General features: G+C 45.4%; 1 protein-coding gene across 2 annotated transcripts in view; it reads right to left on the reverse strand.

Annotated features, from left to right (window-relative positions):
* The window catches only part of TAOK3 (TAO kinase 3), a 213,513-nt gene that overhangs the window by 37,095 nt on the left and 163,077 nt on the right, over nucleotides 1-13,341 (reverse strand). For both annotated transcript variants that reach the window (XM_088449247.1, XM_088449246.1), the window contains one exon: nucleotides 5,202-5,438. In XM_088449247.1, coding sequence (XP_088305373.1) covers nucleotides 5,202-5,438 — 237 coding nt within the window. The remainder of the gene's footprint in view (nucleotides 1-5,201; nucleotides 5,439-13,341) is intronic.

The following is a 13,341-nucleotide window of genomic DNA, read 5'->3' on the forward strand; positions in this document are numbered from 1 at the left end:
TAGTTAAAAGTACATGACAACCCTCTAATTACTGTGCTTGGCCATTTCATCCACACACATTATTAGGAGATGCATAAAACGAAGCATACAACCATGCGACCTGCACAGTCCAACAGCAATTTTCAATGTGGCAATGTCATAAAATGGCACCTGTACAACAAGTCAGATCATCATATTCATTCCCTGCTAGATCTGCCACCGGTCAACTGTAAAGGTGCGTACACACGGTACGATTAAAATGGACGATATGAACGATATCGATTATATCGTTCATATCGTGCATGTTTCGGTGCCCAACGACCTGCGATGTGCTGCACGTATGGGCGATATCAATATCGTCCATCGCCTGTGCATGCAGGCCAACCCGGTCGATATCGACCAGGTTACTATAGGGCAGGGCTTGACAAAACCCGGGGGCCAGGTCGCCATGGCGACCAGATTTGGTTGCCTGGCGACCAGGTTTTCAGCAACCCCCGGGCCCTGTAGCGAGCGCGGTCCACACTACAGAGTAACATACATACAGCTGTCAGCGGCGGCTATATGTTTGTTATAGCAGCCGATGAGTCTGTTAGACTCATTGGCTGCTGCGTCGTTCACGGAGTAAGCCGGCTGGAGCTCACTCATGAGCTCCACCTTCCGGCTCACCCCGCAGCAGGTTGGGAGAGACGTCACTCCCATAGTGCAGAGCGGCCAGGAGAAGCGGATAGCGGCAGTCGTCGGTAGGAGCGGGGATCAGGTAAGTTGCGTTTTTTTTTTTTTAAGGGGCACTGCATGGGGGGATGGCCGCTACTGCAGGGACACTGTATAGGTGGGGGGATGGGCGCTACTGTAGGGACACTGCACAGGTGGGGGGATGGGCGCTACTGTAGGAACACTGCATAGGTGGGGGGATGGCCGCTACTGTAGGAACACTGCATAGGTGGGGGTGGCCGCTACTGGGGACACTATGTGGGGGCTACTACTAGGGGAAATGCATAGTGGGGTCTACTACTGGGGTCACTGCATAGGGAGGACTACTACTGGGGGCAATACATAGGGGGGGGGCACTTCTGGTCGCACTGATTAAAGAGGCACTACATAAGGGAACCACTACTGGGGGCACTGCGGAGGGGGGATTACTACTGGGGGCACTGCAGAGGGGGGATTACTACTGGGGGCACTGCAGGGGGGGGATTACTACTGGGGGCACTGCAGGGGGGGGGGATTACTACTGGGGGCACTGCAGGGGGGGGGATTACTACTGGGGGCACTGCAGGGGGGGGGATTACTACTGGGGGCACTGCAGGGGGGGGATTACTACTGGGGGCACTGCAGAGGGGGGATTACTACTGGGGGCACTGCAAAGGGGGGATTACTACTGGGGGCACTGCAAAGGGGGGATTACTACTGGGGGCACTGCAGAGGGGGGGATTACTACTGGGGGCACTGCAGAGGGGGGGATTACTACTGGGGGCACTGCAGAGGGGGGGAATTACTACTGGGGGCACTGCAGAGGGGGGGATTACTACTGGGGGCACTGCAGAGGGGGGGATTACTACTGGGGGCACTGCAGAGGGGGGGATTACTACTGGGGGCACTGCAGAGGGGGGGATTACTACTGGGGGCACTGCAGAGGGGGGGATTACTACTGGGGGCACTGCAGAGGGGGGGATTACTACTGGGGGCACTGCAGAGGGGGGGGATTACTACTGGGGGCACTGCAGAGGGGGGGATTACTACTGGGGGCACTGCAGAGGGGGGGATTACTACTGGGGGCACTGCAGAGGGGGGGATTACTACTGGGGGCACTGCAGAGGGGGGGATTACTACTGGGGGCACTGCAGAGGGGGGGATTACTACTGGGGGCACTGCAGAGGGGGGATTACTACTGGGGGCACTGCAGAGGGGGGATTACTACTGGGGGCACTGCAGAGGGGGGATTACTACTGGGGGCACTGCAGAGGGGGGATTACTACTGGGGGCACTGCAGAGGGGGGATTACTACTGGGGGCACTGCAGAGGGGGGATTACTACTGGGGGCACTGCAGAGGGGGGATTACTACTGGGGGCACTGCAGAGGGGGGATTACTACTGGGGGCACTGCAGAGGGGGGATTACTACTGGGGGCACTGCAGAGGGGGGATTACTACTGGGGGCACTGCAGAGGGGGGATTACTACTGGGGCACTGCAGAGGGGGGATTACTACTGGGGGCACTGCAGAGGGGGGATTACTACTGGGGGCACTGCAGAGGGGGGATTACTACTGGGGGCACTGCAGAGGGGGGATTACTACTGGGGGCACTGCAGAGGGGGGATTACTACTGGGGGCACTGCAGAGGGGGGATTACTACTGGGGGCACTGCAGAGGGGGGATGTACTACTGGGGGCACTGCAGAGGGGGAAGTACTACTGGGGGCACTGCAGAGGGGGGGATTACTACTGGGGGCACTGCAAAGGGGGGATTACTACTGGGGGCACTGCAAAGGGGGGATTACTACTGGGGGCACTGCAAAGGGGGGATTACTACTGGGGGCACTGCAAAGGGGGGATTACTACTGGGGGCACTGCAAAGGGGGGATTACTACTGGGGGCACTGCAAAGGGGGGATTACTACTGGGGGCACTGCAAAGGGGGGATTACTACTGGGGGCACTGCAAAGGGGGGATTACTACTGGGGGCACTGCAAAGGGGGGATTACTACTGGGGGCACTGCAAAGGGGGGATTACTACTGGGGGCACTGCAAAGGGGGGATTACTACTGGGGGCACTGCAAAGGGGGGATTACTACTGGGGGCACTGCAAAGGGGGGATTACTACTGGGGGCACTGCAAAGGGGGGATTACTACTGGGGGCACTGCAAAGGGGGGATTACTACTGGGGGCACTGCAAAGGGGGGATTACTACTGGGGGCACTGCAAAGGGGGGATTACTACTGGGGGCACTGCAAAGGGGGGATTACTACTGGGGGCACTGCAAAGGGCGGATTACTACTGGGGCACCCCGTTAGTGGTGTGGTCATGGGGGTTGGTTGTCAGGGGCGTAGGTGCTCAGTAATGCTTCCCGGGGGAAGGGGGGTCTGGCTCCTACACTTTCATCCTGGCTCCTAAATGTTAGAAAAATTTGTCAAACCCTGCTATTGGTACCCGCGATCAACGATCATATAGTTATATATAGTCTTGGGGGTGTGCTGAATGATCGATATTGATCATCCAGCACACCCGGGAGATCATACTCACTAATGAGCTTGTAGCTTAATGGATGCGAATTCCTGCAGCCATGTTTCGAAATCTAGTGGAAAGCCTTGGCTGTTAAGCTGGGTACACTCTGAGCGGTGTACCCAGCCGATATGTTGGCCCGACATATCGGGGACGAGGTAATGAATGACGAAACGATAGCTCGCTTGCGATATCGTCCGGTTGGACGAGCAGCACGGCCGACTGGACGATGATGCAAGCGGCCGCGGGAGCGTGCATATTGGCCGTACACACTGAGCGATGCGGCAGATATGTCGTTCCGATTCGGCCAGAAACACATTTTGACGACATCGTCTCAAGTGTGCCTTTAGCCGCTTATGACTATGTAATCTAACAGGATATAAATAGTAAACATCTATAATGGTTTTTCAGTTATTTATGAGGAAAGTGCAGTGAGAAGTAATGTGGATGGAAGCTCATAGTTCACGTATCCATATTAAGGGATAGAAAGATAGAGAAAATGTTTATCGATATACATTATAACATCTATGTTAGAGGGAAGGTTTCCTACAGATGGTGGAAGTTAATGGATCAATCGTACAAGTTTTCGCCTCCACAGTAACACAAAGGGCCTGATTCAGAGATGTACACAAACCTGATTGTTTGTGTATATCTCAGATGGGGAGTTGACCGGGCCAAAGACACAGCAGCTATCGTAAAAGCCTAAAAATCAAGCCAATAGGAAGTGTGTGATAGCATGTGGCAATAGGGATACAGCACAACATTTTACTGTTTACTAGTCATTTATTCCTAACTCCAGTCCTCAGGAAACCCTAACAGTGCATATTTTCCATATATCCTTGCTGGCACACAAGTATATTCATTACGGACTGACCCATTTTAAAAGATCTACATGTGATACTACTTAGTTCACTTGTGATTCTGTGAGGATACATGGAAAACCAGCAGTTAGGGTTCCCTGCTGACTGGAGTTGGGAAACACTGACCAGCAGCCTGCTCTCATGGGAGAAGGTCTATGAGTTGCTGAATTCCAAGAAAGCATAACGGCCTCCTGATCACAATGTAAGAATACCACTATCCCACTGCAAGAAAAACTAGAAGTATTATCTACTTCATCCACAAGAAACAGCTCATTTACCTTTGGTTCCCTGGCATTGGGACTAGTCCAGATTGGCATGATGCTAGTCCATTTAATTATCTATTTTTCTTTATAGAACTGCTAAAGAAAAGAGCTATGAACTGTTCTGGACAGAAAGCCGGTCATAGACATGCCACTTTCCAGAATGCCATCTACAGTTAATCACAACATACATTCATCCTCTCAGTATCTCACAAAACCAAATAAATAATGCTATTCAGAGTCTGTGCCAATGCTGCATCATCTCTATGACCCATAAACCAGATTCTCACCTTCATTCTAACACTATCAGCAAACCACCCTGCATTCCACCAGCCTTCTACCTGGCTATTAGTTGTCTGACTACTCAAGTACTTGCTCTGTTCCTACACCATCTTCACTTCTAATAATAGAAAGTCCAGTGCAATCATAATCCATTTACTCACTATCCGATGCTCTATTTGTTCTTAATACGCGCAGACACAAAATGGTCAAACATTGGCTTGCCCGAAACAGCAAAGGTGCTTTCCCTTTACTTCATTTAGCGGTGGTTGGTCAATAAGTACAAGAAGCAACACATAACATAATGGTCAGAGGTTGAACCATGAATGGTACACACAAAAAAAACCCAAATCTGCTGTGATAGAAACATTCTGGGAAAGACATTGTTTTGTGTTCATTTTTACGCTCATTAACAAATTTCACAATGAACCTTTGCTAGGTTTCATTTTCTAACATCCCACCATTAATAATCAAAAGTATTTATGATTTAAAGAACTGAAAAATACATAGAACTTAAACTAGCTTAAAAAGCGTATCTAAAATGTACCTTGACATAATGAAATGTTACATTGAAGTGAAAGAAGTTCGCAAGAATTGGGCTGCGTACCTCTTTATCCATGCCTACGATTTGCCTCTTGGAAAGCTTTTCCAGCTCGATGGACGAGTTGTTGGCATGAGTCTCCACCTCCTTCTGCAGCTTAAGGCGGTGCTCGTCCATCTCAGCCTTCAGCTTATTCTCCAGGGCGATCAGCTGCTTCTGGTGCTGGCGCCGCATCCGCTTATATCCTGACATCTGTTCCCGCAACTCGTTCTCCTGCTCATGCTCATGGATCTGCCTTGTAACCTACGAACAAAGGCAGAGTTTACAACATCATTGGACCGATTATTTATAAGACACAGACAACAGGAGCAATCTCTTGATTATGCCCTGTTCAATTCAGTTATTAAAGAAGGCAGAAAATAATTTAGTAGGATGTAGGAAACAAAATCTTAAGGACAGGGTGAAGTTGGGGAGAATATGAAAAAACAGACGAGAGTTGGCATACCCTTTCACATCACAAAACGAGGGGACTAGGCCTTCCATTCAAAGAAAGTGGCTTTATAGAGTCCACTAAGAACTCATTCTCCAGTTTGCCATTGACTTTTAGTAACAAAACTAAAATTGAAGCTGTATACTTTCCACCAGGAGTCTGCTATGAAACACCCCACAAATAAATCACACAAATTCCCACTTAAACACACAAAGGGTCCCATCCTATTAGGTGCGATTTTGCAAATTTGTTTCATGAAAGGCACACACACTGTACGAATGACTGCACCAGAGAACAGAAAGATCCAATGACAAATAGTTATTTGCAGCAGTTGCGGGTAGGGTGTGCGATTTTTCTACAGAAAATGACCTGGGAGCAGTGCATGAAAAAGTGGGGCAACCATCCTGGACCCCCAGAAAAAGTGACAACTGAGATGGCAGAACCATATAGAAGACTGCGAGTGGTCATAAGGAAGGTACTGGAGGTTTTAAAAAGGAATAAAATAGCTGATTTTTGTACTTTTTAATTAATTGTTGAAAAATTAGAGCAAACAAGTGTTTGTCATCAAATTAATGTCTTTCCAACATTTTGGCATACAGAAAAATGTTTGTATAGTAGTTTGAAAAAAGTTGGAATAAACACTTACCTCTCATCTGCAAGTTTAAAACCCCATCTCCCATCAATACAATATCTCCACATCATTTACACCTCCACATACCAGACCCACATCATTTACACCTCCACATCCCTGTCCTACATCATTTACACCTCCAGATCCCAGTCCCACATCATTTACACCTCCAGATCCCAGTCCCACATCATTTACACCTCCACATCCCTGTCCCACATCATTTACACCCCCACATTCCTGTCCCACATCATTTACACCTCCACATAACTGTCCCATATCATTTACACCCCCACATCCCTGTCCCACATCATTTAACCCATTATTGAGCTTTTTAGAGAAATCCACCTGAAAACTTATTGGGCAAATTATTTCTTTGAAACTCCTACTAGTGTATAGTTACTCTTTGGGAGTTCTGCACTGTGGGCCTGATTCAGAGTTGTATGCTATGTCGTTATCTTTGTAGTTGAGCAATTATCTGTAATCTGAGCAAGTAACACTGAGAATATCGTACATCACAGTCCTCGCTCGCAGCAACTATTTATTCACAGTATGATTGACAGCCAGGGAGCATTTGGGGGCGGTGTTGGGGAGTGATGGCAAAGTAAGCGTGTCACAATCGTTTCTGGGGCATAGCATATCCTGCACCCGCGATCCTGTAAGCAGCAAACATGGCTCTGCCATCTCAGTACACTCTACCATTCTGCATGATCATAGGGTTACTCGGAAGATAGATTATCGAAGAGTCTGCAACCGATGCTGTGTCTTTTTACGCTGATGCTTGGATCTGCGCAGGTGAGTATCTCAATACATAACTCGGTTTCGGCGATATTTGCATACTTTCACATAGCAACTGCAAAGCAGCATTAGTGTACAATTGGCAATCAGGCTCTGTGCCCCAACATTTTTTGCTTACAATAAAAGGTTTTCCCTACTTTTTCACCTGCTCAGGCGAGAGCGCACAAAAAACCACAAATTTTCTTTGATATAATCAATGAGAGTTTGGAACTGAATTGAAAATATAATTCTCAGTACAAGTTCGCTGTGAGAATGGCACACAGACCCTAACTCGCACCGAATAGGATTGAGCCCAAAAATTCAGTTCCTTATTTTACCTATGACTTGTATTAAGGCAAAGGGGAAAAAAAAATTGCATGAATCCATCATAGAACAGCTCCAAAAACAAAACAGAAACAGAATGTTCCTGTTGATTATGCATTTATGAAGACAGGCTGATTTGCCAAGCAAATCACCACACACGTAACAATCTTCCAATGCAAAGAAAAATAAACACCACATATCTAAAACGTTATTGAACGACTTAACAAGCAAGTGAAAATATTATGCCTGTCGGTTGTTTGCTTTTTTTTTTTTATAGACATAGCAATCAAATATTTATTTTGAGTATAGCTTTAAAAATGGAATGCTTCTGTAAAATTAAATTAACAAGCAAAATTTTCAAGAAGATAATAACTATGAAAAAGAATCTACTAGAACAGTTTTACATTCATCTTGACAAATTTAGAAACTAAAACATCGGTTTTCCTTTTGTGAACTAAGTTTTGATACGAAATGTATGTATAATAGTTGAGAAAACCAGGATTTATTTCTAAACATATTTTACAATAATTTTCTAATTTCAGCATTATAGTGATGTCAGGGATCACCTTCAATAAATCTATTAAAACAATTATTAGTGCAAACATATTACTCATTTCTCCCTAATCATGCACAGTGACCGATAGGATGTGATGTACAAAATCCAAATATTTTTACACATGAAATGGAGCAAGACCAAACTAGATGGATCATTTTCCAAAACTAAAGAAAGCATTTAGAAATACTGCGGGCACTGTCCATATGCTGTATAGAAAGTGCTAAATGGCTGACACCAGCATAGCTAATATCTTGTGGGGGTTTTTCATGGGTGGGCAATATGTAGGCGAGATTACAATATCACGGTGATGGGAGATCTGAATATATGAATAAAATATATATATGTATCCTGGCATTGTGTATTAATGGTTGTACTCAGTAATGATTTTTATTATTTTTGAAGGACCAGGTGTTTTCTTAGTCTTCGCTTTCCTAGACTGTGCAGACTTCTTGTGGTATTCTGAACCACAAACCTTAACCAGATAAGTATTTTGAGGTCATCACTAATTGACTTTACCATCATGACTAGTGGTCTCAGCCTGGGGTATCTCCCTATGACTATTTTTGGAACTTGAAAAATTTACTCTAATGGAAAAGAAAGCAGGGTCCTAGGGATCTCTAGCCCCATGCATCAGTTGGGTCATTCTTTCAAAATCCATGTAAAAGAAAGTATATGTGGACTAAAGTTTTGTTCTCAATTTTAATATTTTTATAAACTATGAGAATTATATACTGTATGTGCATTGATTTGTATGGTATAATTTTTAAGAAATCTTGTTTATAACACACTTATTGTTTTTAATACATAGTGCCTAAATATTTATCCAATAGCAATTATATTAATTAAAAATGTAAGCTTTGTAAATGTTGGGGGTGCAAATAATGCAAACAGGCAGCCATGGGGTACCCCGGTGAAAAATTGAGCCCCACTGATCTAGACAGCTAACAGGAAGGTCAATACAAGTTCTCACTCACATTTGCAATGTTAAGTGTCACGAACTGCTGCAATTCCTTGGCTCTTGGACCAATGGTGCAGAGTGAAGGTGAAGCTTTGCTGACCAGTAATTAGGTGGCAACTGTAGAGAATGTGCAATGCTGTTGGATGTGGAATACCAGATACTTTTTTGCTTGTCAAGTATTTACCATTTAAGACAAACACTCTTAAAAGAAACTGCAATGAAGAATGTCACTACCTATTTTACTACCATTTAAAAGGCAAGACACAGACGGGTATGGGGGGGGGGGGGAGAATGGTCATCCAAATTGAACAACAGCTTTAAATAACAACTAATACCCAAATTTGAGATTTTTATATATAAAGCATTTAGGTAAAATACATTGTTTAGTCTTACCCTGACTTTCCACTGCAGCTTTGGCATAAAAACAAAACAAAAAAAACAGCAACAATTTTTTTTTTTTAAATTAGCTCCATCTCCATCATATACAAATATTGCAAATTCTATATCAACTAAATAGTGTACAAAGTAGTGCTGATGCAAAAATAAATCTTCAAGTGGGGAAAAAGGGGAATGCCAGTAGTGCTTACTGTGACACCACCACTGGCCATGCTGTGTGTGACTTCATCAACTGCACATGCACCGCCAAATAACAGCCACTGACAGACAGTAGACAGCACAATATGGACAACACTTACACAATACTATATTTTATTAATATGGTCCTACTGTGGTATTGCAGGTAAAAATGTAATACACTGTACCCACACGGGTAGGTTTACACCTTTCTTAAAGTGGGGTATTATAACTATATGCCAATGATATACTATATCAAAACAATATACCCCAAAAAAGCAAATGAAATACAAGGCTTCAATAAAGGGAGTCAGTTAGCGTTTATGCAGAATGGCGTTTCTCTGGATCAGTTTCATGCGCTGCTTTATGCACGAGACTGGACATCCGTCATAGATAGAAAAACATTATTGTGCAGTGGGTCTGCTGCTATGCAGAAACCACTGCGGTGCTAATCTAAATGGCGGCCTTGTGACTTAAAATAAGTTCTAGGACTACTTTATGTTACAAAGCGCAAATGTTCTGTCCTGATAGAAGCAAGGTTAGTGAGACACAATGACTCTTGTGCAGATTTCAGTCTGGAGAAACAGTGCCTGAGAAGAACAATGTAAACATCAACGTAGTATAAGGTATAATGTGTGGTGAAGAATAAGGGGTATATTTAAGTGCGGGTTTTTAGAAAATGAGATGTTACCCATAGCAACCAATTAGATTCTACTTAACATGTATCATGTATCTAGCACCTTCTAGAAGAGAATAGTTATCTGATTGGTTGCTATGGGCAATATCTCCACTTTTAAAAACCACACTTAAGTAAATATACCCCTAAGCGATTATTCAGAAATTAACCCCTGTAAATGTTAATATAGTAAAATGTATACAAGCCAATTAATACAACATACAGTATGTGTACGTTTGTAGTAAATGGTTTCTAAGTCTTGATGGGGACTGGACCAGTGTACACTAGTATAAATATTGTATAAGAGTAATTTGAATCTTACAGTGCTTCGGTATGATCCTACGTATAACTAAATAACATAACGAGTAGTATGTGTGTTAATAGATTTGTGCCTATACAGCTATGGGGTATGGTCCTACGAATACTGTATTCTGTAATAGAGTTGGGAAAAACTATACAATAATGAGGTATTGTTATGTATATATCTAATTATTTGAAAGTATATGTGGGAAGGTGTCCGTGTCTAAACAGTCAAGAGATATGACACAGTGTATACCTATATAATAATCTGTGACTAGATAAACAGTGGACTAAACTCATTATATATAAACAGGAAAACATCAATATTGCCAAGGCATGGACTGATTTCCTCTGTGAGATTAGGCAAGTTTTTATTTTAGATTCATAAATAGAAAACATGTATTTATGAAGAAGGTAGTCTTGCTTGTATGTTGAGTTTTGCACAGCATACATAATGGATATGTCATTCCCTTCTTTGGAAAAAAAAACCTGCAAAAGGGGGAATTCAATAGTTTTTTTCGCTGTGCTATATTGTCGCCCGACGGTGCAATTCAATTGTTTTTGGGCGCCCATTAATTATTGCGTTCATTTCACTGAAATAGACCGGATTTACCCGTCTAAAGCAGGCTTGCAAACAATCTGGCTGCCTCTTCCGGGAGGAGGCAGTCAGATCGGCACAGCAGGGGGGTGACCGTGACTAAGCAATCGCGGCTCCGCCCCTGCAACACAATGCCGAGATTACCGGCATTGTGTATCCGGGGCCACGATAACGCGATTCAGCGCGAACTGCGTCATCAGCTCTCCCCGGACCAGCCACTTACGCATGGTGGGGGAGGAAGCCGGCGGGGGGTGCGGGCGGTTGGCGCCGGACGGGAGACTTGCCCACTCTTCCGGGGGTCCAAGAGTGACACCAGATTTTCAGGAGGCTCCTGGCCATTTCGGAAGAGCAGGCAAGTATGGTCTTGAGTCACCATAATGTTCTCACATTTCTGCTCGCCACCTCAGGAGGGTACAAGCAGAAATGTGCGCGCCGGCGGCTCTCGCACCCGTACAAAGCAACAATTTAATTGCTCCATTGGGCGCCCACTAGCTACAGCCGCAGGGGAAAACAATTGAATCGCCCTAAGAAGTAATTACACTAGATAGAAGGGGACAAAAAATAAGTGTGGCCACTGATTCAATAAATGAGACAAACCAAAAATATAAAATTTGTGTTTATCATATCTACCCAAAAAAATTAGTAGCTAGAGTTGGATTCTAAACTCAAAATATACCCAACAAGCCATGTTTTGTTGAGTGGAATAGGGACTAACCCAGTACAAAGATTAATTGTTCTGTGCATTACCAAAAAAAAATCCTTAAAAACAGGACAGGTCGGCTGTATTCTTCCTATGCTAGGAGCTTCAATAAATCTATAGCAGGCCTTGCCACTAAATTCTACAATTCTGATTATTCTAAAGTCATCAACAGTACACCAAAAAAGTAATCTAATAAACAAGTAGCTCAATGGAATATGCAGTTGCTCCATAAAGAAATGTTAATAAGAATTTTATAGTAATGCACTATAGCACAGGTTCTCAAACTCGGTCCTCAGGACCCCAAACAGTGCATGTTTTTCAGGTCTCTTCGCAGAATTAAGAGTGAAACAGTTATCGTGCTCAGCTAAAAAAATTGTGGGTCCCAGGGACCCCTCACTTTAAAAAATGGGGTCCAACTCCCAATACATATTATGCTTTTGAGCTCCCCATATGGCATCAGACCACCCCACATACACCATGTGAAGTCACACTGATTTTACAGTACAGAATGCTTATAATTGCTCGTACATTGCTTTGATCTCATGTAGCCAACATGTGCAGCACTGGGGGCAGGTAGCAGTTGGGATAGAGGAAGTTAATTGCAAGGAACGGTTGGGGTGGAGCTAGAGGGGGTAAGGGCAGGCAGTGCTGGGGGTAGGGAGTGGGTAAGTGCAGACAGCAGTTGGGACAGTGCTAGGAGCAGGTAACAGTTGGGGTACAGGGGGGTAAGGACAGCAGCAGTTGGGGTAGAGATCGGGTTGAGGCAGGGGAGCAGTTGGTGCAGGGAGGAGGTACAGGGGTATAAGGACATGCGGAAGTTGCGGAAGGAAGGGGGGATAAGTGGGGACATAGCTATGAGATCTCAATACAGACATCGGAATCCCGGCAAGGCACTTAAGATAAGCGTAGAAATACGAAGCCTATCTTAATCCAGTCGCCGGAACGCCAACTCGAATGAGGCAAGACCGGGTTGTCCTTAGTGTTAGCTGTGGGGGGGTGGGGGGGGGACGGAGGGTTAGGTTTAGGCTTAGGCACCCCTGAGGGCAGGTTAACTCCCCCCCGGGAGGGTTAGGTTTAGGGTGCGGCACCCCCGGGGGAAGGTTAGGGTTAGGCAATAGGGTGGGGAGGTTAGGGTTAGGCACCACTTAGAGTGGGTTAGGGGGGGGGGGCAGAGAGGGGTAGGAGTTAGGGTTAGGTATCCATTCCGGTACATGTAGGTAGCATTTGGGACAGTAGTGGGGGGCAAGGAGGGGGTTAGGGGCGGGCAGTACTGGGGGGCAAGGAGGGGGATAGGGTAGAGAGCAGCTGGAGTAGTACTGCGGGGCAAGGAGTGGGTTAGGGGAAGGCAGTGCAGGGTATGGGGATAAAGGTGGCTAGCTAGGGCAGTACTGGGGGGGCAAGGAGGGTTAGAGGCAGGCAGCGATGGGGGTAGGGCAGGGTTAAGGATAGATAGCTGGGCCAGTACTGGGTGGGGTAAGGAGGGGGTTAGGGGCAGGCAGCGATGGGGTAGAGCAGGGATAAGGATAGATAGCTGGGGCAGTACTGGGGGGGGTAAGGAGGGGGTTAGGGGCAGGCAAGTGATGGGGGTAGGAAGGAGGTATGGTGCTGAATATTTATGAACACTAA

The sequence above is a fragment of the Taudactylus pleione genome, unplaced genomic scaffold (genome assembly GCF_031769625.1).
Source record: "Taudactylus pleione unplaced genomic scaffold, aTauple2 ptg000479l, whole genome shotgun sequence".
Lineage (NCBI taxonomy): Eukaryota > Metazoa > Chordata > Amphibia > Anura > Myobatrachidae > Taudactylus > Taudactylus pleione.